Consider the following 25,910-nt stretch of genomic DNA (forward strand, 5'->3'; position numbering starts at 1 on the left):
GCGGGAGCGACGGGGCGGGGCGGGACGTACCAACAGCCCCTCGGGGGAGGACACCGTGGCACCCCCTCCCACCCGCCGCCCGCGACACCTACGGGAACCCCCCCGCCCCCGTGCGCGTCTGCGAGTCCCACACAGCGGGGCAGGGAAGGCGGGGACGAGGCGACTCGCCCCGGGGCGGGGGGGGAGGTGGCGGGGGTCGCGGTGGAGGCGCACGGCACACGCCTCCCACCCTCCCTCGGCCCCCCCCTCCCTGCGGCGGGTGGTGCGGCCCGCTCTGAGGAGGGCGGGAGCGGCGCGCCCCGCCCCGCTCAGTGACACACGCTCCGTGTGGGGAGGCGCCGCCGGCGCGGGCAGCGGGACCGGGCGGGACCGGCCGGGCGGCGTAGCGGCGGCGACTGCGAGCCGAGCCCGGAGCATGGCAGGGGCCGGAGCCGCTGCGGAGGCTGCCGCTGGTTTTCCCCCTTCGTCGGCTCCTGCCGCCCGCCGGGAACTTTTCCTAGCGGCTGGTGGCGGTGCCTCCCCCCGGTGGCGGCAGCGGCGGCGGCGGCTGCGCTCGGCGGTGCCTCCCGGGCCGGGGCTGGGGCTGCTGGGGTTGGTTTTCTCTCGCTTCTGCTGCAGTAAGTGGAACTTTTCCCCTCGGCGGACGGGCGAGGGGGTGGGTGGAGGAAGAGGAGGAGAGAAACCCGAGCCCCGGGAGCGCCGGGGGACGCGGCCGAGTTGAGGGAAAGTTTGTGTGGCGGCCGGCGGGGCGGGGTGCGGGGGCTGCCGGGGTCTGCCGGCCGCCCTGAGCGGAGGGAGCCCGGCGGGACGCGGCCGGGATCGTGCGGGAGGGAGCGATGCGGGGCAGGGTCGGAGCCGGAGCCCGCACCGCGCCGGGCAGACCCGCGGGCGCTTCCCCCCGGGAACCGCCGCCACTGCCGCCAGGAGGGCGGGGGGGTGTCCCGGGAGGCCGAGTTTCCCCGGCGGTCGGGCTCGGGTGGCCGCGGCCCGGGCGGGGCAGCAGGGGAAGTTTATCCGCCGCCGGCGGGGCTGGGGCTTCCCCCGGCGGGCGGCAGGTTATCCGCTGAAATGCCCTTCCTGACCGGCGGGATTTTGCTTGTTTGCGGGAATTCGCGGGTGCTTTTTCCCCCCCCCCTGCACTTCCCCTTTCCCTGCCTGCGGGAAGGACAGAGGAGTCTTGGCGTTCTGCGGGTGCTCTTGGGGGCCGGGATGGTTCGCGCTGCGCTGCCGGCGCTGTTGGCCCGTGTGGTTGTTCCCGGTCGCCGAGAGTGAAATCCGTGCTGGTGGCGGGGTGAGGTCGCTGCCGGTGCGGTGGCTTTGTGCGCTTCTCATCACCCGCATCCTGAGCAGCTGCTGCCGGGGGCACTGCGGTGCCGGGCCCCGCGGGGCTTGGCGTGACCACTCGGGGAAAAGAAGTGCCATCACCAACACCCCCCCCTCCCCTTCCCGTGCATCTTCCTGTGGGAAACAAACAGGCGACGTAGCAGTTGGAAACTGAGCAGGAATTTATTTATTTATTTATTTATTTATTTATTTTATTTATTTATTTACTACTGCGTGCGGTGTGGCGTGCGTGGTGTCTTTTTTCTTTTGTTGTTTTTACAGCAGTGGAAGATGAGAGAGGGGATAAAAGTGGACTTGGGCGAGAGCAAATCGAAAACCGTCATCCTGCCGTTGTATTCCCAATGCAGCGATGAGTAGTTGGCAAGGATATTTTATTATAGGAGACACTGTGTCCCTTCCCTCTTTAATGAAGGAGGAACAAGTTAGAGGAGGTAGTCTCTGGAGATTCGTGTGATAAAAATACCCAGGAACTTGCAAGCCGTAAAGCAGTTGTGTAGTATCTGAGAAATGCTTTTTCAGGGAGGGAGTTGAGGCGCTGCTGCTGTAGGATTGTGCTCGTGTATGTAATAGTCTCCCCCCTCTGGCAATGATGTAGCTTTCAAAAAAGATCATTGTTCCTAACTTTGTAAATATTAGGAAGGCATCGCATTTCAAAACTTTAAGGCTTGAAGATTAATTTCCATAGGGTCGGCAAACTTTTTGCACTAGCACTTCTCTCCCTTTTTTTCGGGGTTATTTCTGCTCTTTTGCAATTAAAAACGTGAAGCTTCAGACTTGACAGAACCTTGACAAGCTATTTTTATATCTAAATGTGAAGATAATAGTAACAATGAAGTTAAGAGCATCCGTGCCCCGTGTCACACAGTGACTTACCGGCTTAGTCTTGATGAGTGTCATTCGGATGTCAGTCTTCCCAGATTCTTTTTGGCATCTGTGAACTTGACTGATAACACTTCAGAACATCTGCCAGAAGCGGCAATGTTGTGTGGGAATAAGCACAAAGTTTAGAAGTGTAATCTCTGGATGAAAAGGAAAACTTTAAAAAAACTACTAGTGACTTTTGGGCTGTGGGATAAGCAGCAGGGGAAGACTGAGTTTTTTGTTAATATCTCAGATTTTAGTTTGGGTTTTTTTTCCCCACTTGAAATTTCCCAGAATTGTTTTCATTATCATCGTAACTGTAACACATGAGTACGAAGGAAAACTATTGTTATGGCTGGCTTTTAAGAGTGCTGTTATATACATTTTGAGCATGATTACATGTTGATGGAATTCAAAACTGCTGATTACATTTGGTCACCTTTCCTACTATTGGCCAACCAATTCTGATAATGATAGCAAAAGGAAGATTTGAAAATGGTACCACAAAAAATACAAACCCTAGTAGAATAATACCACTGTTTGTATACAATCACTTGGACCAGCAATTAGAAATGATGATTTATTTGATCTGTAATTCCTCAGAGAAATATTGCCAAAAACCCCTCAACACTCCCAGCAAAAAACTGAAGGGGGGCACAAAGAGAGAAAATATATCAGGCATCTGAAATAACAGCAGATTCTGGATTTTTGAATAAAAATAAACCTGCTTTAGTAAATACTGCTCTTCTTAGGAAAGCAAGACTGTTGGGTTCACATGCACAAGTAATTGTTCCACTTCTCAGTCAGACAGTGCATGGTTCAGTGAAGTAGGTACTAAACTTTATGATCAAATCAGTATAGCTTTGAACTAGGGGAGATCTATGGCATCCATAAGAAACATCATCATAACCTTAAATCTATAAAATAACTTACTCTGCATTGTGACAAATATTTTTCAGCTATGTTGTAAACGAGGACCCGTGTGCTACTAAATAAATTCCTCATCATTTCAGTGCCTCGTTAGTTTGTACACAGTAAAAAGAGTTTTGCAGAGTTTTTTGGAATATAAGTACGAATTAAAAATTAGCAAAATCATAAAGTGAGGTGAATAGAAAGGAAAGATATTCAAAATGCATTTTTTTTCATTGAGGAAATAATTATTTATTTTCAGTTTGAATTATTGGTTAAGTTTCTTAGTAAGGCTAGAAAAAGTCTGTGGAGCATATATCTTTTTAAGTATCATTGTTTGTTTTTTTTTTTCCAAAGCAGCTTGCAGTACAGGCTCCAGGATGGTAGTGGAGCTGGAAGGATTGGATTATAAAGATGTGCATGGTATAAGTATACAGTATACAATATAAAAAAAAAATTAAAAAAAGAAGAAATTTCCCAAGTAACTATTGACCAAAACAGTCTGTTTGAGTATAAACTTTTTTACTGATTTTTCAGGTTAAGTCATGGCAAAAACAGGAGGTCAGGCAAACCAGGTTAGTGCCTTGGAAATGGGGAAGCATGGTAGAGTGTTCAAAAAGACAACAGAATGTATTTTTTTCTTCATTGTGCATCAAAGTCAACGATAATAGTTTAGAAATTCATGTCTGAATATGCATTTATTTTTTGAAAATGGTATGGAGAAAAATGCAGTTTTAAAAAGACATTAGATGAGTCAATATGACAATAGTGAGAGAAGGAATAGAAAAACTGTAGAAGGTATTTGAGAAGCTGGAAAGAATGAAGTGGTGGTGAACTGTGTAGTAGGCTGGGCAGTGTGTGAAACTGCCACGTGAAGAAACAGAGCAAATTCAGTGGTAGAAATAAGAGTAACTTGAAATAGGAGAGTTTAAATCTGGATTGTTTGATAAGTAGGAAAAAAAAAAAAAGCTGCCAAAAGTTTGTCCAGCCTGTACTTCAGGACAACTGGTTAGATTATGGGGTGTGCTGCTATGGAATGGTTCTTAGCTCTGTTTCATTGTGGTGGGTCTGTCATGTTCAAGATTACTGTTACACTGTGATGCTTCTGCTGTGCAAGAGCTCCCATATATATGGAAATGAAGTACAATGTTATTTAAGATCTGAACACTTGGAGTATCATAAAAGAATTGCGATGGTTTTTTATCCATTTGTGCTACATAAAGGTTGAACAGTTACTTGATTTAAGTGATGTGTTTCTCTTGCCTCCTTAAATAATTTTATGTCATGGAATATGAATACTGTTTAATACTGAACAAAAGGCAGTTCTAGCAGGATTTATTTCTTGTGAGATTAGAGTCAGATATTCTGTTTAGAAATATGGTCAAATCTAGGCTGTTTTCTTTCCCATCCCTTTTATGTAGTGTTGCTACCAGGGTGATATTGAGAAACAAAGGGCTGTTCTGTAGCAGAAGAAGCAAAAATATGTTGGCTTTACAGAGCACCTGTACCAGCTGATTACCTTTCAGGTGCTGGTAGTAGAGCTTTTTAAGGTATGCAAAATCACAGATGCAAATTGCATCTGATGTGAAAAGGGAATAGGAGTTGGGGGTGTGTTGCTTCAGTAATCAGTGTGTGGGGCTAATAAGCGGAGCATTTGTGGAGCTCAAGGGAAAAAATAAGTAAGAAGCTCTAGAGTCAGGTGTCTAAATCTCAGTTTGTAGAAACAAAATGATTAGTGAATGAAAGTAGGGGAAGAGAAATAGAAAACCTGTTATATACAGACTGTTAAAAGATAATCTTACTAAGTGCCAGCTAGGTGCTGCGCTGTTAGTAAATGTTGTCCTTTTTTTAGTGTTGGTGTGGTTATCTGTTGAAGAACAATAAACTTTAAGAGTGTGACTTTCCATCCGGTGTTACACCAGAGTGCTGCTGTGGGGGTGGCCTGAGCTGCTGTTCTGGGGTTGAACGAGGCTTTGTCCAAACCAAGTTCTTTATGGGAAGGTTACAGCTACAGCCTGGTTAGATAAGTGTGCAGAGTGAGAGTGCTGAGATTGTCTGTCTGCTTGCTCTGGAGCCCTTCTACCTTTCCACTTAAAGGTGGGCTTTGTGATGACAGATTACTTTGCTCTAGCACAGTTTGTGTTTGTACTTGGACTTTTGTTTCCAGCTTTGAATGAATGTGTTGTATTGAATCAGGATTATTGGAAGGTGGTTTTTTTTTTTTCTGTTGTACTGATTAGTATGTGGGTAGTAATGCAGAAGTTCCTGTGAGGAATTTTCTGAGGGACCTGATAGTTGGATATGAACTAAGTGGCCAGATTTTCTTAGTGAAGAATAGGTATAGGTGCAATTCTTTAATCATTAATAATTTGTTATACCATATGGTGTTTGATTTTGTTGTTGTTTGAAGAGGAGGAGGAGGTGTATATGATCTTTAAATGTACCTTCTTACCCAAGCAATTCAATGGTTCTGTGTATCTATGGGGTTATTTTGTTAGGATTAGCCTGTCTAAAACAAGATTTTAGAGAAGTACTTACTTGAAGGGCAGTTGTATTCAGTGCCTCAGAGATCACAGCTATCTGAAGTACAGTAATGTATTTTTATTGAGAGGATGGAGAAGATGATGAATTACTTCATTAGGCATGAAATAAGTTGGTCAGGCTTTCTCATTAGAGGTAAAGGGGTCATTAGCATTATTCTTTATTCCTGGTTAAAAAGCAGATGGGTTGCTTAGAAAAGAGTATCATGTTAGTGTGGGAAGAAATCACAAGATGAGCTAAGAAAGAAAAGATGGGAATAGCTGAATGTGGATAAAATGCAAGGAAATATATGAGAAGTTATTAAAGAGTGAAATGTGCAGTAAAGACCTTGCTGGGGAAAATAATTATCTTATTTGAGTCTATAAAGTGGGGAGAGATGAAAAAGCTCTTAGATGAAAGCTTGTCTTACTCTCCTGGATGTGAAGATAGTGGGTTAAAATGTGGGTCCATATGAGTAAGACTTGAGGGGGCTCATGGCCAACACTTACATTGGTTCTAGAAAAGCTGGACCAGTGGCTGCTTATTACACAACTTAGTACCCAGTCTCGTGATGAAGAGCTTTAAGACAAAGCACAACTTCCAGGTCAGGGTAAAATCACAGAACTAACTTTTTTGTATTATCCATGAACACTTCAGGAGTTATTTTTCTCCTCATTTTTTCAGGTAATTAACTTTTAGAGTTGGAAATGTTTCAAATGTGAACTCAAAAATTGATCTTTCTGTCCATGACTTAGCAATAGAAGAAAATTAACAACAAGAATAAAAAAAAAGAAAAATTAAAAGTACTGAAACTTGTGTCTCTGTCCTTTATCCTTGCTTTTTCCAAGTGTTGGGAAAGGTAGGTCAAGTTTATCATCAGCATGTTATTGAGAAGGTCACTTTTAGTTCAAGTAGTGAAAACTAGTAACAACCTTCCAGACGATCCTATATTATCACTACTGCATTCTTTTTAATATTTTTACTGCTTTTCAGTTGTTTATCAAGTAGTGTACAGAAGTAAAAACATTTTTAGTTTTGTAATAACTCAGAATAGCAGGTTTTCTTATTCTTAGGCTACACTTGACCAGCCTTCATTCTGTCTGGAATTGACTGTTGCACCAGGATTATTTACAACAGCAGAGGCTCTTGCCAATTTTTCCTCCTACCCCCCCATGTCAGACTTTCATTATCTGACATTTAAGATAACTTTATGTGTCTACAGGGATTCATTGTTTTCTCCTTTTCTATTAGTCAAGGCTGGTATAACATGATAGTTTTTAAACTAGTCCTGGGATTAGTTTGTACAGAACAGAATGTTTTCTTAAGTGACTTTTTTAAATACTTAGCAGGTGCTAGTGCTGTCCCTGGAGTGCAGTGGCATGTACAAAATTTGGAGGCATTGAAATGGCAATCTTCTGCTGAAGGTGAGTAAAGACTAGTCTAACAGGTCTCCATAGTTGATGTGTGTAAAGAAGAGTGGAAAAAACCACCTGAGCTAGCTTGCTGAATTTATTAGTTACTTTTGGATTTGTTACTTTCATTAGCCCTTGAGTTAGAAGATTACAAGTGAGTGTTAGACTTAAATTTTTCTTAATCCTGTTTTGTGTGGGCATTCTTTGCCCACTTCTGTTGCTTTTTTTACTTGAAATAGCACCCATGGTGCAGGTGGTTTAAGCCAAAAACTAATTATTGCTGGGACAAGCACACTTAAAAACAGCCTTAGAAACAGGATGAGTGGATGCTGGAGAAAGAATATGGACAAGGTGAGATCATGTTCAAGTTGGATAACTGGCTTTACTTAATTTCACTGCACATAATTGGGTAGAAGAATAATCACCTGAGTCAAGCATAAGTTAAATTACATCAAATGCGAGTAACTGAAAGGGCAAGACTTCTGATTTGGGGTAATTTTTTCCCCCAAGTTCCTTTAATTTCTCCAGCATCATCTGCTGGCCCTTGCCACAACAAAACAACTACTTAACTCTGGTAAAAAGTCATTACTAGAGGTTGGAGAAGCAATGTCAAGAGCTGTTAAGCTTAATACATTTTTGAATATATTTGTAAAGATTGATAATTGCGTTATAAAAACCCACTTCTCAGCCCTTCACTGGTGATGCTGTTTCTGTGTTCTAAACACTTCAATGCACTTCTGACTTCAAAAGGTAAACTTTCTTGAAACAGAAGTAATGTTGTTATGACTTCATTAAGGTACTTTAACATTTAAAGAGACTCTAGTTCTAAAGAAGTCAACCATGAGAATGTGATGGTTGTGACCATACCATTAATCACTTGGGAAATTTAAATGCATCGTGTTGAAGGTTTCAATGTATTATTGGTAGCTGAGGTAGCATAAAATAGTCTAGCTCTGGTAACTAGCAAGTGCAGTATTCCCATTTATCCAGGATATCCTGTACAGGAAGAAGCATACTAAGTTCTGTGTAGCTGTATTCCATCAGTTTGTGGTATCAGAAGTAGTTCAGGCTTCTGCAGGCAGCTTATATGGCAGGACACTGGAACAAGACAAACTTTGAGGTCCCTTCCGACCCAAACCATTCTGTGATTCTATATGTATAACACAACTGTTAAGTTCAGTGGCTGTAAGATAGTAAGGCTTTTTACTATAACCAGATTAATTATTACAGGTGATGCATCAGTGCTGTCACATGAACATTTAATAACTTGTTACCTTTTGACAACTCAGAATGTGATCTCTTATTGAGAAACAGTTTTGTGTAAGCTTCATTTAATATCTTTGAAAGATTCTGCAGAGCGTTCTGCCTTACAGAAAGAGGTGAGGTCTGTGGGACTCTGTGGAACTGTTAATGAAAATTCTTTTGGTAATGGATTTCCAGAGCTGCTCTGCAGCTGTGTTATTTGAGACTCAAGAGGCATGGCTTAGGTTTGATAAATTGATGTGGCTACAAACAAGGTGAAAACTGAAGTGAAGTGAGGAAAAGCAGTTACAGTGGTGTCTCCACAGCTTGAGACTCCTGTGAAAAGAGGTCCTGAATTTATTGCTGTAAGTATCTAGGACAAGAGTATGGACAAAGGAAGAACAGCGAGTGTTATTAGCCTTAATAAGCTTATAATAAGATTTCCTGAAATGTGCTTGTAGCTGAACTGGTGAGATATGGTTTGGGAAGGGGATTATTAAATGGGCGAAAAGTTGTGTGTAGCACTGAACTTGAAAAGTTCCGATCAGCTGAAGTCCACCTGGAGTCTTGTTACTGGTGGCATCAGTGCAGGGGCAGTTTGTCTACATTCCAGCCACTCTTCCAGGTCACTGATGTACTTAGAGCAAATTTGTGGATGCTGCCAGACTGTGAGGGTCAATTGACCTGCTGGAGACTAGGGCTGATTGAGTGGGATGTTTGCAAGTTGGAGAAATACCTGTTGGAAACTTTAGGAAGTTCAAAAGCAAATGCCAAGCCAAATCTCTTTGGGGCAGAATGACCCCATGCAACAGCATAAATGTAGTGCCAAGTGGTGAAAAGTACCTTTAACAGGAAAGAACGTAAGGGTCCTTGTGGGTCAGTGTGTGCCTTTGTGGTGCAAAAGGTGGAGAGCACACAGGGCATGGTCAGCCAGTTGAAAGAAGCAATTATTCTCCACTATTTGGAGCTTGTGAGACTGCATCAGAAGTACCATGGACAGTTTTGTATTCCCAAATACGAGGAAAATGCTGAGGTGCCTGTGAAAGGCCACTAAGATAAGAAGTCAGCAGCACAGGATGTATGAAGAGGGCTTGAGGAGTTAGTTTGTTCAGCTTTGAGAAAGATCTGGAGTGGGGGATCCTAATTGCTGGCTCTGACTGTTTAATAGGTAGTGAGGAGGAAAATGAAGACAGACTCTCCTTAGCTATGCTAAGGATAAGAGGGAAAGGATAAGAGGCAGCAGACACAAGCTACAGAAAGGCAGATCTTTATAATGTGTTAGCAGTATGTTTTCCCACACAGAGAATGAAGCACTGAAACAGGTTGTGGGATCTCTGTCCCTGAAAATATTCAGAACCTGACTATGGTATGACCCTGAGCAACTTGATCTGACTTCAAAGTTGGCCCTGCTTTCAGTTGGGGGTCGGATTGGATAACCTCCAGAAGTCCCTTTCAGTCTAAATGAGCCTCATATTGTGCATGGGTAAGCAGGAGCTAGTACACTATAGTTAGTCCTGGAAGAAAAGTAGTAGTTGGAAATCTTCTATCCAGATTAAAATGTCCAACTCAAGTCTGAAACAAGTTTTTCGTATAAAGCAATTCTGTTGCTAAAAGCTTACTTTAAAATTGGATCCCATTGTTAACTCCTAATGGAAGTCATAACTGTTAGAGGATTTGTTAAAGATCTGCCTACATTTCTTCTGTTACTTCAATAAGGAGCCAGTAAGACCAGTCTCTTACAGCACAGAGCTGGCTGACAGTGTGACACATATAGAAAATGTAGTTTGGCAGTGAATCCAGCAGCTTTAAGCAGCATTCCCTAAGCTTAATGTCATGATGCAGTTCCTGGACAAAAAAGGGTTAACTTTCTGAAGTAGCTTGCAGTGGAGGGCGGCCTTAAGAGCTAAAAAAAAGTCAGCAGTGTCAGCAGTGCAGGGGGCAGCAGGCATCCACATAACTTTGTAATGTAACTGTTAACTCATCAGATCTTCTCATGGACAGCTGAGATTTGCTGGTCCTGACAAAATGCGTTTATTTTATATGTCATTGTGTGGCCCCAGTTGTTCAATGTTGGCAGATAACATTCAAACTTTATAGGTAATTGAAAATGTGAAGTTAATGTTTAGCTGTATTCGAGACTTTGCTACTTAGTGCAAAGTACAGCCTTCCTTCTCCTCCCCCAGACCTCAGTTCTCTGGAGAGTAGGTGGTAGGTGGAATGACAGCATATAAAAAGGGAAGGAATGGTCTTCTTAAGGGAGTCGGGACTTTCCTACCGATTAAAGGTCTTGTTCCTTTGTCTAGAAGGACATCACACACATCAGTGCTCCTGACCACTTTTTAATGACCTTCTAGTTTCAGTGTAGGAGGTAGGGTGCTGGGGGCAGGGAATGCTGAATGCTTACAACTGTTGCTGTACACTTAGCAGAATTCCAGGTCCTTCCTTATTAATTTCACAGAAAAACCAAAGCAAAAATCAAACTCCCCATAGCCCCCAAAATCCTGATAACTTGGTTTTTATGTCAAGCAATTGCTTGTACAGAATTTCTTAGTAGCTTGTCCTTGAGCTTTCTGTAAGGACTCTGTGTGTTCACACCACTAAATGCAGTGGGCAGTCTCTCTCATTATTCCATGTTCCTTTCTCCATTGAAAGTTGGAGCGATGTCCATTTCCACACGACTTGAATTTTTGTCTTATTGTTCCTGTGTAAAAGTAATATCCTACCAAAGACACAGGTGTTAACACAACAGTATTTTTTCATTTACATTGTTCTCCCCAAAATGGCTAAAGTGCACTACATAGTTGGGGGTTTTTTTAAGTTATTTGTACTTAAAACTTCATTCTTGGTTAAGTTAGGAATTTCATAGCCCTGCTGGAGTGTGGGAAATCCTGAACCAATGTAAGGAAGAAATACTTCTCTCTGAGGGAGCAGGTGCCGAAGTGATTGAGGAATAAATATTGTTCTATGGTGATATTGAAGACTCAACTGGATGAGTCTCCAAGCAGTCTTATATAACTGGACCTCCTTTAAGCAGGACTAAGTAGCCTCTAGGGGTCCCTTACCTCCTACCTATGTGAAATCATTATTCTCTACATCAATATTAGAGCTTGTTTGTCTTTGCCACTGATAAATGTGTTATGAAGAGACTTGTACCTAGGACTTCACTTGTGTTTGTGGTAATTACTAGGTGGAAATGATCACTATAGCTTTTATGTTTGTTGGACATGACCTGTTGAGCACTTTAAAGATGTCACAGGCTTTCTGTGAAAACTGCCTTTTTTTGGTTTGTTTGTTTTTTTTTTTCCCTCTACAAAGTGATACTGATGAATAGTGATTCCTGGGACTTGAGTCTGAATATTTTAGTCTGACAAATGAAATCAGAGTGATTAAGTCAAGAATGTCTTGGTGCTTATAACTTAAACTGTGGGATAGACTTGAGCTTTCTGGGTAAATTAGCAAGATGCACGTTGTAGTTACCCTCATGGTTGGGATGGAAGTGTATGTATTGATTGCTGTGTATTAGAGAAGTGAGTTGCTACTTTATAATGAAAGAGAACAAACAGCAATGACAAAGTCCTATACTGACACTTTGTGTTTGTGTTTTTTGATTCTGGTTGCAGTTGCCTTGTTTTATTTCTGTTAGTATGTGTAATGGCAAGTTTATTATATGGTAGTGTTGAAACAACTGTATAACTTGGAAGGGAAGTTGTTTGTTGGACTTGTGTGACATCTGGAATAGCAACCCACGTTTTGGCAAGTTTGTGGCTAGGTGGAGGAGACTGTGCTTCTGTGTCATTGGTAAATTCCAGGTTTTGAAATGAAGCAGAAGTGATGGGCAGTAACTCCTCAGACTTCTGTGATACCTAGTGCCCAGTCCCTCATCCCCAATTTTTGTCTTCCTCTCAAAGAATAAGAAAGTGGGTATTATGATAGCGTTCAGTAGCATTAAATTGCTTTTCCAAATTTGAGTGGAGAGGTCTGGAGTCTGGAAGGAAGTGGGAGGATATTTGTCTGTCCAGATCTTCAGCCAACAGTCTCTGTGGTCTTCCTAGGACCTTTTTCTGGAGAGAATTCTTATGGTGAAATCTATAGTTATAGGTGATGCTGGAGGATAGTAGGATCTTGTCTATTCCGCTGTCTGGAGTATGAGGTGCCCTAATTATGCATAAATACTAACTGATAATAAGTTGGAGTAAAGGTGAGTTACACAGGGCTTTGTAGGACCTTATGAAACTTGAGTGATTGAAGAGTTAAAGAAGTTGAAGTGTAGATGGATGTTCAGCGATGCTCATGAAGTGTCCTTTGTGGAGGAGAGTATTAAACTTGGTATGTATTATTTATAATATATTTACAGTATTTCTATAATTGGAAACATGGCCTTGGGTTTGTGGTGGTCAGTTCTGTGAACTTTGCCAAAGGTCTTGCTTGCAGGCAGCTGCCTGTACAAGCTATGAACTATGTAATGCACTGTTTTGAAGCGTTTTCTCTGTAATGATGTTATACTGGCATCTACTTTCAATTTGAATTGGAATTTCTAGACGTAGCTCTGAAGAGTGTACTGGATTTGAAACCTCTTCAGAATAAATTGGTGCCTAGAAAGCGTTGATTTTTGTGTAATATGTGTAGTTGCCTGTATTTATGGAAGGCAGTTGGTAGTAGGGGATGGAGCTGACTTAAAGGCCAGTGAAGTTCTATGTACTTGATTAACAGAAATCAGAAAAGCTGAAGCACTAGCTGACTAAAACTGTTTATCTTCTGAATGGAATTTGTCATGACCTTGAACTCCCAGCCCTGCAAATAAATGAAGAAATCAAGCTTTTAAAATAAATTTTAAGCAAGCAAGACTGAAGTTGTGTCTAAACATCGGGTTATAACACAGCTTGTTATTGAACGAGTTACTTTTCTCAAAGCTGAAGGCTGTCATTTCTCCCAAGTCTTATTTTTTGCTGAGAACGAGAAGACTGGTCTCTAAGGAATGATTTGAGTATGCCCTGGTGTCTCAGTTGAGGACAGACTGATGCTGATAGAGATTCCATGTGCATTCATATATACAGCTTTGAAGAGCTAAAAGCTTTTTGCAAAACACATGACAAAAGATGAATATCTTCTTATACAAAAAATAAGTGATAGAGAAGACTGGTCACCTGCTGTGAGCTGGCTGTCCCCCTGATGAAGAGGAGAACCTCTAGTGAAAAGAGTAACTGTAAAGAATGCAAATAGATGCAAATAAAAGGAGATGAGGAATACATTTGGTAAGGAAGTATCTATTTGAACAGATTGTAATATTCAGTTAAACCCAAATGCAGTAGACCTGAGGATGAAAAAAGTAACTGAAAGTGCTCTGTCTTAAGTAAATATGTGCTAGCTGAAAGCAGTGGTGTTCTTGAGCACAGAACTCCTGGCTTCATAATGTATTTTCAGTGCTACTAACTGAGCATTAAAAATTAAATAAATTTGCCCTCTTAGATGTCTTCCGAGTTAATTTCTTATTTAAGTTTTCAGTAATCCCTTCATGTGTAACTGACTTAGTTTGTTGACTTGGCAAAGCAAGTAAGGGTGGTCTTGAAACACAGGTGAAAAACCAACTGGTTGCTAGGAAGAGGACTGGGAATGAGACTTCTAAAAGCAGAGTATTCTGAAATCTTCTCGCAGTAGTGAGGTCTGGGTGAACCAAATGGTCATGAGAGAGCAAGTGGTGTAAGTGTATTGAATGGAATGTTGCAAATAAGTCCCTGAAAGGAGACTTTGTATTTGAGTCCATCAGCATGTGTGTTATATTGGCTAATAAGAATTTGAAGGAAGACCAGACTTTGCTGAAAATGTCTGTTAATAATCTTAGAGTAATAAGGCCAGCAAAATCTTTGATCATGTCTCTGCCCCAGTGCAGGATCAGCTTAGATTAGTTTGGATGTTTGATTTTTTTAATTACTAAATATCAAACCTTTCTAAAGATTCTGGAAATTTATAATTTTGGCCAGGGTGTTCATTTGAAGAGTTCACTTTGTAGCATCCAAGGTGGGGGTTTTTTTAGTTTCAGTGAGCTTTGTTGGTTTTCTTTGTGGTTTTGTTTGTTTTTTGCAAGTTTTTTGTGGGTTTTTTGTTTGATTTTTTTGTTTTGTTTGGTTGTTTGGTGTTGTTTTTTCCTTTGGTTTATCTCCTTCCTAACCTTCACAGGCATACTTAGTATTGCAGTCATTCTCTTTTTGCAGTGTAAGTACTTCAGGACCTTTATTGGGTTACCTTCTTGGAGAATAACAATCAGTTATTCCATCCTTTCTTGTAGGTCATGTTTTCTAGGCTTTTGAGCACACGTTGCTTTCAGACTCTGGATGGCTGATATAAAAGATGTTCAAGCTGAATAACTCCAGATGGAGCCTCAGTGCTGCTGGCTGGAGAAGAGAGTTTACTTCTATATTAGCATATTCTGGAGTGTGACTTCCAAGCATAATCACCATATACTTGCTGTAGCTTTCAGGACAGTCTTTGCTCTCAGTCGAGTTACTTATCATCCTGTCTGTGTTACTTACACTTGTTTATGCTGACTGCTCTTCTAATTTGGACCCACTACAACTTGAAAGGTTTTTCCCTGCCTGCCTGGGAAAGGTTTGTGTGTATAACTTCACTTGGTTTTCTGTATACGATGCAGTTACTTGGCAGCACCACCAAGACTCAGAAGTACAATGCTTCTTTTGACCTTCTGCTATATCTGTTAGATATTTTGGTGATGTGCTTATAGGAGGACTTTAACATTTTGCACCACATCAGTTTGTCAGAACTATTAACTCATCTTTTGTGTTTCAAAAGATTAAGATCATCTGGAACTCTTTAACAAACTTTCCAATCAGAGGTTTCAGTTACATTAAGGACTGCTTGTTTCAATCTCTTCTTTTAGCATATTTATACCTATTGCTCTGATACTCGGGGATTTGAATTTATTTAAATGTGGATGTGAAGCATTTTGTGTTGGTTAGGAAGAGTATTGTGTTGGTTACTGGTGTGTATTTTTATGGATAACTTTGGAACTACTTGTTCACTCTTACTACTAGTTTTTCAAGGGAGTGGGACTAAGAATGAGATGTTCTCCTCCAGTCCTGCTTTTGTGCCTGGCCTGTTTGTTGGAAAAAGAGTACCTCGTTGTCTTGCTTATTTCCTTTTAAAGGAGGTGGGATTGGAAGATTTGGTTGAACAGAGTTGGAATATTCACTGCGGAAGAACGTCCAGCTGCCTCATAGCATACCTCACTTATTAGTTCAGCATGTCTCTGTAAACATCTGAAAGCTTAGTATCAGGATAAACATGAATGTCTTAATTCACTATGTGTTAATATATATTTAAGATTATAATGTAAGAACATGTAAAATGGACATTGATTTTAATATGGTTTAAATTGAAATGCCAAATGAAGTTTTAAAGTTCACAGGACTTTGTAAACATTCTTGGTGAGTAGTTAGATTTAAAGCTTTAACCTTATAAAATTGGATTTCTAAGAGTGTCCCTCCCAACTGAATTTGAAAAATGAACTTAATATTCTTTTTTAACTTCCTCTAGTGCCTTAGATTTTATTTCGTTTCCTGCTGCTTGATATTAAAGGTCTGTGCAGCATGGTAGGAAGCAGAGTATGCAAGGGGCACAGTCACTGTGTTCTGTGGAGTTACTGAAACTAGAACAGAAGCATCAGTTAACATGTGGAAATGACACTGTGAAATAAGAATAGTGGGTAACAGCCAGCCTGACTTCAAGGGCAGAGCTGCTTCGAAGCTCCAACTCATGAGTTGGGCCCAAGCTGTGTTAGTGTTAAACCCCGGGTTGTAACTACTTGTTACAACTTTGTGTTGCACTGGAGTAAAATGCCCTTTTTACATCTGTTTTGTTGTTTTACGCTGTGAAAATGTGAGTCTTGCTGATAATTGTTTATTGTGGTGCTGTAGAGGTTTGCATACTTTGTCATCTTGACTCCTTTGTGTTGGGATGAGAGTTCTTTGTCCAGTGTTGCATTGTGTGGCCTTCTAACAGGCAGTGTGAATCCTCTCTGTGGGCTCTGGATGATGTCTTATGAATGGCAGCTGTAGCCTTCCTCACAAATATTACTATTGCTTGGTGTCTCTCTGTAGATTAGCATGTTGATTGAACAACTAGAAGATAGCTGACCATCCCTTCCATCAGCTGTGGGGAATGAAGGAGCAGAGTAACACAAGCCTCTTGTTAGAATGGTCTGATAGGTCGTCATCTGTACCCTTAGGAGCAGCAGGTGGAGGTTCACAGTACTTAAAAATTGTGCAGAACATCCTGTGACAGCACTTAACTGAGAATTTGTCTGTCTTGAGCTTGGTGTTTTGAGTAAAACCCCTGCTTCAGCAGCAGTTAACTTTTGATTGAGAGAAAGCCTGAGGATTTCAATCGTCTCGCCTTCAGACTATTGAATTGCTATGCCTCATTTCACCAAAACTTTTTGCATTCTGGCAGGCTTTTGCATGCCTGTTATATTACTATGATAAACACTGAATAAGGTTTTAAGAATTACTCTCTGAGATGGAAATAATATACCTCCAGTTTTCTTCTTTAAAAAATAATGCAAGTACTGTACAAAAAAAAGTAAAAAAAAAAAGGTACAAAAAAAATGTTTATAGAAGCTCACTTTCCCCCCAAAAATTACTTGATGAACTAGAACTCCAAGTAAGGATTGTGATGAAGCAGATCCTTAGGCAGGAGGAATGCTAGGTTATAATACTCTCTCTTTGATGTAAGTACAGTTTTTTTCCTAAGTACTTGCTTAACAGTTCTAATTGAAAGCTAGTGTTGAGGCATTTTGTACTACTTAATCTTGAATTTCTTCTATTCCTTGGTTCTCATCTTTTTTTGACACAGGAACTTGATCGTGTCCTGGTACTCAAAAGACACACACACTGACTTCTGCCCAGTCATTTAACCATATGTTTTTATAAAGCCTCAAATTGAGGCTTGTTTTCTGCAGTGTCCTTAAGTGCTTTGCTTTTCCAGCTAAATACATCTGAAAATACCACTGGACTCGTTGACTGTGCTCGTTGCCTCTGTTGCATTGCTGCTTGTGATCGACAGAGCTTATTCAGAAGGTTAAATGGGGAAGAGAACAAGTGAGTTTTTGTTGGTTGGGGTCTCTTGGGTGCCTGGTGAGTGCTGACACAGGAGGAGGAGGACTGGAAGAACAAGTCTAAGCTTTCTGATGTAATTTGAAATTAAACTGACCTAACAGTAATGTTTAGCCTGACCTTAAGGGTTTTTCATGGGAAGTTCTGCTGACGTAGCAACTTGCTGTCACCAAAATGGGATGTTCTTGTTGTTCTGCTCCATTCTTGATTGGAACTCCTCTTAGTTCCCTGCCATTAGTGTGTGCTAAGGCCAGATGTGAACTGAATAACTTGCTGATAGAGGGGAAAAACTTCAGTTTTCTGCTCTTCTGCAGTTTGGCTTTATTGTCTTGTGGAAATAGCCTGTGGGAAGTCAGTGGATAGAAAGCATCAGTGTGGTCTCCCTAAAACTTGGAACATTTTAGAGTCTATGTACTGTTATATAAACTATATGTAAGTTCAGTTTAGATGATTTGCATAGATAAGTTTTATTTTTTTTTGTGTCTTCAGAGTCTGAACATCTGTCAGAAGATGAGATAAATGCATAAAATTTGGAGTAGTCATCTATTGGCTTTACTTCCTTTGCTGTTGAAGGTGAATGAAAAAGATGTAACTGATCAACATTCTATAGCTGCAAGTGTGTTTATGTATATAAATGTGTATTTATGCTGCTCGTTTCAATCTGTAAATCTTGAAAGTAGGAGCAGCAACGAAAAAGTTTGACTTCTGAAAATATTCATGCAATTTGTGTGAGAATACAATGTTCTCGTAGCACAAACGAGCTGTTAGAAGAATTCCTTGGTGGAAAAATTGTCGAGTATTGACTTTTTAAATGTACCCTGGTCATCTTTATGTAGCTAAAGCCTCCAATTACTGTGAGTAGAATTGTCCAATAAAAAAAAAAAGGGGGAAACAAAAGAGCTTGTGTGGTCAACTAACTGGGATGTTTTTCCAGTTTGCTTTGTTACCTTCCCAGAAGTCTGAGCAGTTTTTGTAAGTCCACTTGTAGGGCTTTTCTATGCTAAGTTTGTTGGAGTTACGTACAACTGATTGTTATGCTGAAGTTTAGTACAGGTTAAGATTCACTAGATTTAAATATTGCAAAATGCTGATTTCTGAACGCAAGTGTGTTTCTGTTTACATAAATGACATGACAGAATAGATATATCCTGTACATTCTGGAATACATTGCTGAAATGTAACTTGTGAGCCTTATAAATAATGTAGAAAACAATAGTCAAATACTTTTTAAGAACCACTTCACCTTATACTTGAATGTAGCAGTAGCAAGTGGAGACAAACTTTGGGCAGATTTCTGTGCATTTCAGTTAGTGTGCAAATAGTTGCCCTCTCTTCAGTGTCTGACACAACAATGTTAGTTAAGAGGCATGACAAGACTAGACAAAATATACTTGCATTACTTCTGAATTAGTCATGGCAGATACTCTCTATATGACATGCATTCAGATTTTTTTTGAGTGTTCAGGCTAATTTTTGTCCCATCACCAGCCCTTAGCGACTGGCATGTCAGCAATCTTGGTCTAAAGTTTTGGCTTAGTTTTTTATTCGTGTAGATTAAGGTGTTCATCCTGTTGATGTTAGTCAGTAGTTTTATACTGAAGGAATCCGTAGCTGACTCTTTAAGTCACTTTTTTGGGTGTCTTTGTGGACTCAGTTATGGTTTGAACAATGAAAAATCAATTGATGGAAAATGGAAGTCTTTTAACAATGGACTCATACATAAAGGCACATAAAGACTTCTGTCTTGAATACATGGCTTGTCTTTTGTGTGAACTTGGTGGGTGAAAAGGCGGTTCATATCTCAGGTTGAATGACCCCTTCATACCTATGAAAATGGGACTACTAAAATTTAGTCTTGAATCATGTTCCATGGGGTGAACATCCTCAGTACCAGCCTGAGTACTGATTCTGTAACTGGCGAGAGAACTGGAGCATCTGCAATGACTCTATTAAAACTTAAGGAAAAAGAAGTAGTGTGAATCAAGACTTTGGTTCTTTTTCATCATGTTAGTTTGCTTCAAGAGAACTAGGGTGAAGTTTCTGGAGCATCTGTTTGGCAAAAGAAATAATGAACCAGTGATTGATAGAACTGTTTTGTCCTGATGGATTTCCCTTTTTGAAAGGAGCATGGTGTAAAATGCTGAGCTCAGAACATAGTTGCTTCTGTGGAAGGTATTTTAGGTATGAAGTGGAAATGCACTGAATCTCATGCAAACACTTGACTGTGCCCACTCTTGCATATTTGCTGTGTGAGGGAAGATCTAGTGTGAAGACATCACACTGCAGGGTAGCAGAAAGATTGCATATGTATGATGGTACATGTCTTTGTTAAGAAGTAGGATAGGGAAGTTAAAATTGAGTTCTTAGATTGGTTGTCATATGGAGTAGTTTGTGGGGGTTTGATAGGGGTTCTCTTGTTTGGTTTTTAATTGTAGTTACTGGTATGGTAAGTGGTAGAAGTTGCACTCATGGATTTTTCTTGAATTAAGCTTTATTAAGAGTTCTGTCTTTTGAAAACAGTAACAAGGGCAGTCATTTAACTTCAGTTTTTACCTGATGCTCTGGATCAGTAAGCAGACTGCTACAGTACCATTGTCTGGTTATTGCTTTTTTCAGTAAATCTGAATACACACAATGCTCATATCTAGTTAAATTTCCACAAGACTGTTACACCAGTTACACAGTTGTCAGATTGTTTTTATAGGAAGTTGTGTATTGGTAATAGTATTCTCTAAAAAATGGTCAGTCTATGCCTAGCTTTGATGTTTTTGCTTGAAGCATGCTTCTGTGGTGTTTCCACACTGCTGTAAATCAGTTATTCAGAAGAAAGTGGGAATTGTCTTTTAAAAAGCCAAGCTAATTACTGAAGGAGGCTTAATGTGAAGGCTCGGAGACATAATCTTCTTGTGTCCCAACTAACAATTGCTTTGTTTTTAGGTGCCTTAGCTGGACCAGTTGTTGATCCACATGTGACAGCAGTTTGGGGGAAGAAGGTTGCACTGAAATGCATAATTGATGTAAATGAAACAATAACACAAGTTTCTTGGGAGAAGATATATGGGAAAAGTTCACAGACTATTGCTGTTCATCATCCTGAATATGGAATATCTGTTCAAGGAGAATACCAAGGAAGAGTGGCATTTAAAAACTACTCGCTTACTGATGCAACAATCATTTTAAAAAATGTAAGCTTTTCTGATGCAGGAGAGTATATTTGCAAAGCAGTTACATTCCCACTTGGAAATACACAGTCATCAACAACTGTAACAGTACTGGGTAAGTCAACTTCTTTATGAAAGAAGGTGAAGTTCTGCAGACTTACTAATAAGTTTTGTTTTACCTTTTAACACAAAGAATATGCAAAATATGTATTTGCTGGTCTTCTATTACAGGTATCTTGTTTTTCTTACTAATGTCATTGAGAAGTCTTCTTTTAGGTCTTGCTTGTTTAGAACTTGCTCGTTGATTGTCTAGATGTTAAAGATAAAATAACCAGTTCCTATTTAAGTGTTGTGCCAATACAAACATTTAATGGCTTTACAACTTTGACTGGGCAATGCTGATACCATGGGCTTGTGTGTGTGTGCTGAGAAGCTGCTGAATGCTGCTTTAGCTACCACGGTGGGTAAATTCCCTCATAAATTCCCTCAGATAGTGCTGTGAGTAGTCACCAGTTTTCAGAAAAAAAAAAGGTATTGTTTAAAACCTGCTGATGACCAATTGTCTCAGTGAAATAATCCATCGTCTGTGATGAGGTCAGTGTTCTAAGAGAGGTGGCAGATGCTCCATACCTAGAAACATTCAGGGTCGAGTTGGATGTGACTCTGAGCAACCTGATATAAGTGAAGGGGGATTGGACTAGATGGCCTTTAAAAGGTCCCCTCCAGCTCAAATTATTCTATAAATGTGTTGCTAACATGGTAACTTAATGTAGCTGCTTGGGGCTGGTGATGTAAACTGCTCTTTGCATAGTATAAATGTAAAGCAAAACTGTCTAGTTGACTGCTGGGAACTGTGGGACGAAAGAGGCAACTTAAGCTCTTGACTGGTTGTGGGTGGTCATAATGCAAAGCTTTCATAAACTTGGGCTTTCACTTATGCTAATTTAGTCTCTCTTGTTGAGGGTTGTGAGTATTGCTGTCATAAGGAATTACTACTGAAGCACAGGAAGACTTAGGTGGTAGTGCAGTGTGAGGTAAAATGATTACCCTGAAACTTGAAAACCTATTATTGACTTGCCCTCTCCTTATAGTAGTATTCCTTCTTGTAGTAGAGAAAGGTACTTCTGTATCTACTGCAAGTAGTCGTGGTAATTTCTACATCTGAGGTGGTCCTCAATGACTGGTTTTGTGAACAGATAGTAGAGTACTCAATGAGATTAATCAGATGGCTGTTGCACAGTATGTAAACTGGTTTTCACCACAAGGTGGGGCAAAATAAACACATCAAAGCAACTGGCTTAACCCAGTTTGAAACAAGTAACTTGACCAAAATTCTAGGTGATGTACAAAACATGTAGTTTTATGACTCTCTTTTCCATCTCTCTTCCATCTGTACTGCAAGTGGCTGTGGTTATTGTAGCAGTCTTTTGACTTCAGGTTTCAGCTATTGTACTTTACCAATATACATGGGAGGTTCTTAATGTTCTGCCTTTTCTAGTCAGTTCCCAAGATTTTTTTTTCAGATCACATTACTAGTTGTGTCCATTTTGTCCTTGAAATTTCAGATTTATGGAGAACCTGAGGATGCACTTGGAAAGCAAATGTATTTCCTATGTATTTATTCTTCTGCATTTGAAAATGTGGAAGGGCCACAATTTGCTTGATTAGATATATATTATAAAAAATTGCAGTTGTAATGGAGTAGGACAAGTATTTGTCAGGCATACAGTGCTTCTGATCATAGATTGTTTTTCATAGTTGATGCAGATGGTTACCATTGCTGTTAAGCCTCTCAGTGACTAGATATCAACCTCTGAATTGCAAAACCCAGCTATTATTTGCAAAGATGCTTTTCCATCCTAGTTAGCAGCAGCTTGGTTTGCATGTACAGCTTGATAGCCCACCCTCGGTTGGGCTTACACTGGCCACAGAACTTACATGTTTCCTGTCCTTCTGGAAGCCTTTTACTACACTGAAATGTAGACTTAAAGAGTAAGAATACTGGGGAAGTAATGATTTTTAGAATATGCATGTAAATGAATAAGTTGTGAGCTTTGCTGGCCCAAGCTCAGCAGAGTCATAAGGCATGGAATAGCTGTAATCGAAATTTAAAAGTTGATGTAACTTTAAAATCCAGCTTTAGTCTGACTGCATTTTCCCACTGGTCTAAAAAACTCTCCCTTAAGTGAGGAGAGAAAAGTTCCTGTCCTAGGGCCGAAACTGTTTCCAAGCCAAGCAGCACTGCCCTTTTTCCTAGTCCCTAATCTGTTCCTATTTAGCAAAGAATTAGTTACCTTCCCATATGTAGTGGACATACTTCATCATGTAGTAGGTGCTTCTACACTGTAAGACAGAGACACTGAAGACAAATGGAAGAAAAAAATAACTACAAGAGAAAATGCCCTTTGTTTTGCCACAGTGTACTGATCACCATATTTAGAACTTCTCTTATGCTTCTTAAGCGTAACAAACTTTCCACATTTGGTGACTTTGCTTGCACCCAGTTTTCTTTGTTTAGTGCCCCATGCTGTCTTAAAGAAAATGCATTTTAAAACAAGAGGTTAAGACAGTAAAAATACGAAAATGCTTTTAGGGTCAAGCAGGTATATTGAACTTGTCTACAATGTTGTTTCTTCAAACTTAACTGCGTTAAACTAGAGCAAAAAAATCACAAATAGTTTTGTGGCATGCTGTTTTTTAAAAGACACTGACCAAATGGGCCAAACTGGTGTCTTGAGGCAGAAGAGACTGATTGTGACAGGTCAGCTTGCACAGCTGACATAATTTTTATGTTGCCAAGTTGAGTGCTGTACGTGACTGTTTTAAATACTTGGTTTGGCTTGACTCTGCTGTCTTGCCAAGTTCGATTTCTCAGCATGGATATCGATAAAGGAGGTCTTGTTCTTCTGCAGCCTGGCTCTTACCAATGCTGCAAGTGAACAATGAGCTGTGCAGGTGAATGTCAAAGGTGTAAGTCTGTCACCATGAATAGATCCCAGACACTCTCATGTAGAAATTCTTAAAATTAGCAATCAGAAGAAGGTGCGTGTCAGACAGTATAGAAACTGGATCCTCTCAGATACTTCTAATAAAGTAATGATGTTTAAAAAGTGCCTGAGATATACATATTAAGTACCACACAATATTCTGGGTCAAGAAAAAGTATCAAGTAGATAACAAAGTTGTCTGGTCTGACTGGTCTTATAATGAACAAACAAAAAAAACCCCAAAACTACAAAACCAAAACAACCTAAAGTCAATAATTAAGGATTAATTATCCAACAGGATAAGGTACACAGAAATATAAAGCTGCTGGTTTTGAAGGGAGAGAAAATAAAGGCTAGAAATACTGTTTTGGAAAGAAGTTATTCAAGTAAATATCAGTTGCAATGAAGAAGAAACATTCCCAGTGTCATGCTGTTGCCAAGGAATTAGTGAATTTAATGGCAAGAGGAAATAATCTTGTTTGTGTTGCAATCATTCCAATTTTGTCCAGACCTCCTGTGCACAGTGGCAGAAGAAAAGTTTTAAAACTAACAGCAACAGCTGAAAAAGGCTTATGAAATATTTAAAATCAAGAAGAAACTTTGAGGCCTGGAAACTTAATGCAGTAGGATTTAAAGCTCTTTCTTGTTTGAATGCTTTGTTTTGGTTTTCTTTGAATTGTAAGGACTTGATCTGTGAGAGGTCCATGTTGAACATAAGATGAAGGTAGAGTAAGTAGGGTTAAATCAGGTAATGGTCACGAGTCAGTATGTGCAATTTAGGTGAGACTTTAAATATCTTTATAACACAAATGTAATTCATACCATAATGTTGCTTTAGATTTGTGTGACTATTCTTCTAATTTATGTGAATGAAATGATTGGTGGGCAGTGACCTCTGTCCATTCAATCAGTGTATCTACTCAGCTGATGATTTAAAGGCAGGGAGGAAACCACCACTGCTCTTGAACTCTTACACTGTGGAAGCAGGACTCTTCTGCTTTTGGATCTCTGTGGGATTGGTGGCTTCCTTTCCCACACAAAGCATTTCACCATCTTTTTCATTTGACCTGAACAGAGCATAATGTTTCTACTGAATGGGTGAAGCAGCTTCTCTAATGCTCTCCCAGCTGCCTTCATGTGTCCACCACCACCACTGTGAGCAATGAAAGTCCTGTAGGACATGTTTCAGTATGATTCAGGTGGCACACTGAATGCTCCTGGGATAAAAATGGACTGCTGCAAGAGTTGGTAGTTGTAGAAGTTACACTTTGCAAAAAAAAAAAGAAGAAAACTATCACAAACCCTTCCAAACCCCTTCTTTTGGGTAATCCTTTATCCAAATGGAAAGTGGTATAACTGTTTCCCATTGAAAGAGGTGAGGTACCAATGGCCCCTTGTCATTATGGATTCATTTGCCAGATACTTCTCTAAATCCATGAATGAAACATTTAGAGAGACTGTAGAATATATATATATATATGAGATATGTATACATGTAGGATATATGTAATGTGTAAAATAACTAGCTGGGTTTCTGCTGGTTTTGCTACAGTTGCTGGGACAAATGATAATTCTGAATGATAAATTATAGAAATAAGGATCCTAACTGCAGTTTCTTCTGCTTTTTAGTATTTGGCTATTTAGTTATCTTGTAGTTGGTGTGTAGTCCAAGAATCATAATTTATGGGAAGATGTGACAGTAGAAGCCTAAACACTTGTGAAATATAAAAAAAACCTAAAGCACTGAAACACATTGGGTTGAGAATAAGTATTTTATGGAGTTGAGTAGTTTTGAATAGTTCAACTTTGTGTCTTATTTACAAGTGTAAAACTAAGTATTACACAATGAACTCAAACGAGCTTATCTCACAAATTTTTGGTACCACTTGAGAAATAGGCTTTTTTCCTAATAATGATTTTAGCAGAACGTGGGCTTTTTTTAATTAGTCTATCCTGCTTTCTGGCTACTGTCACTTAATACTTGTAGACTTTTTTTTTTTCTAAAAGAAGAGAACTGAATAGTCTGCTTTAGATCTGGAAATCTCTGCTACCTTAGTTAAGAGTTCTTGTTTACTTATGTGTCCCTTTACAAAGAGGTGGAAGAAAAATTCTGCAGCTAGGTACTTTTTTTTCTAATCAAAGAAATAGAATATATGAAACTTTATTTCCAGCTGAAATTCTTTGATTCATTGCTGGCATGAAACGCTACTGATAGTTGCTTATTTAATTGATTTCACTGTACAGAAAACTCAGGCAGGGAGTGATACAGCAAAAATTAATATCTTTATAAAATTCTAAATGTAAATTTGAGTGTTTACGTCTGCCTTTTATTAATACTACAGTGAAAAA

The 25,910-nt window shown here is 40.0% G+C and overlaps 1 protein-coding gene across 14 annotated transcripts in view; it reads left to right on the top strand.

The window, feature by feature from the left end:
* Positions 1 to 370: 370 nt before the first annotated feature.
* NECTIN3 (nectin cell adhesion molecule 3) overlaps positions 371 to 25,910 on the top strand; it is a 118,358-nt gene continuing 92,818 nt past the window's right edge. For 6 of the 14 annotated variants that reach the window (XR_003528571.1, XR_003528573.1, XM_027648815.1 and 3 more), the window contains exons 1-3: positions 373 to 617; positions 6,981 to 7,058; positions 20,351 to 20,689. Coding sequence is in view for 12 of the 14 variants with exons in the window: in XM_027648815.1 (XP_027504616.1) it covers positions 416 to 617; positions 6,981 to 7,058; positions 20,351 to 20,689 (619 nt within the window). In the remaining 2 variants the exon portion in view is untranslated. Of the gene's footprint in view, positions 618 to 1,604; positions 6,319 to 6,980; positions 7,059 to 20,350; positions 20,690 to 25,910 lie in introns of those variants that run through there. The other 8 variants (XM_027648814.1, XM_027648811.1, XM_027648812.1 and 5 more) reach the window with 6 other exon arrangements.

Source organism: Corapipo altera, unplaced genomic scaffold, assembly GCF_003945725.1.
Source record: "Corapipo altera isolate COAL_440 unplaced genomic scaffold, ASM394572v1 58, whole genome shotgun sequence".
Classification (NCBI taxonomy): Eukaryota; Metazoa; Chordata; class Aves; order Passeriformes; family Pipridae; genus Corapipo; species Corapipo altera.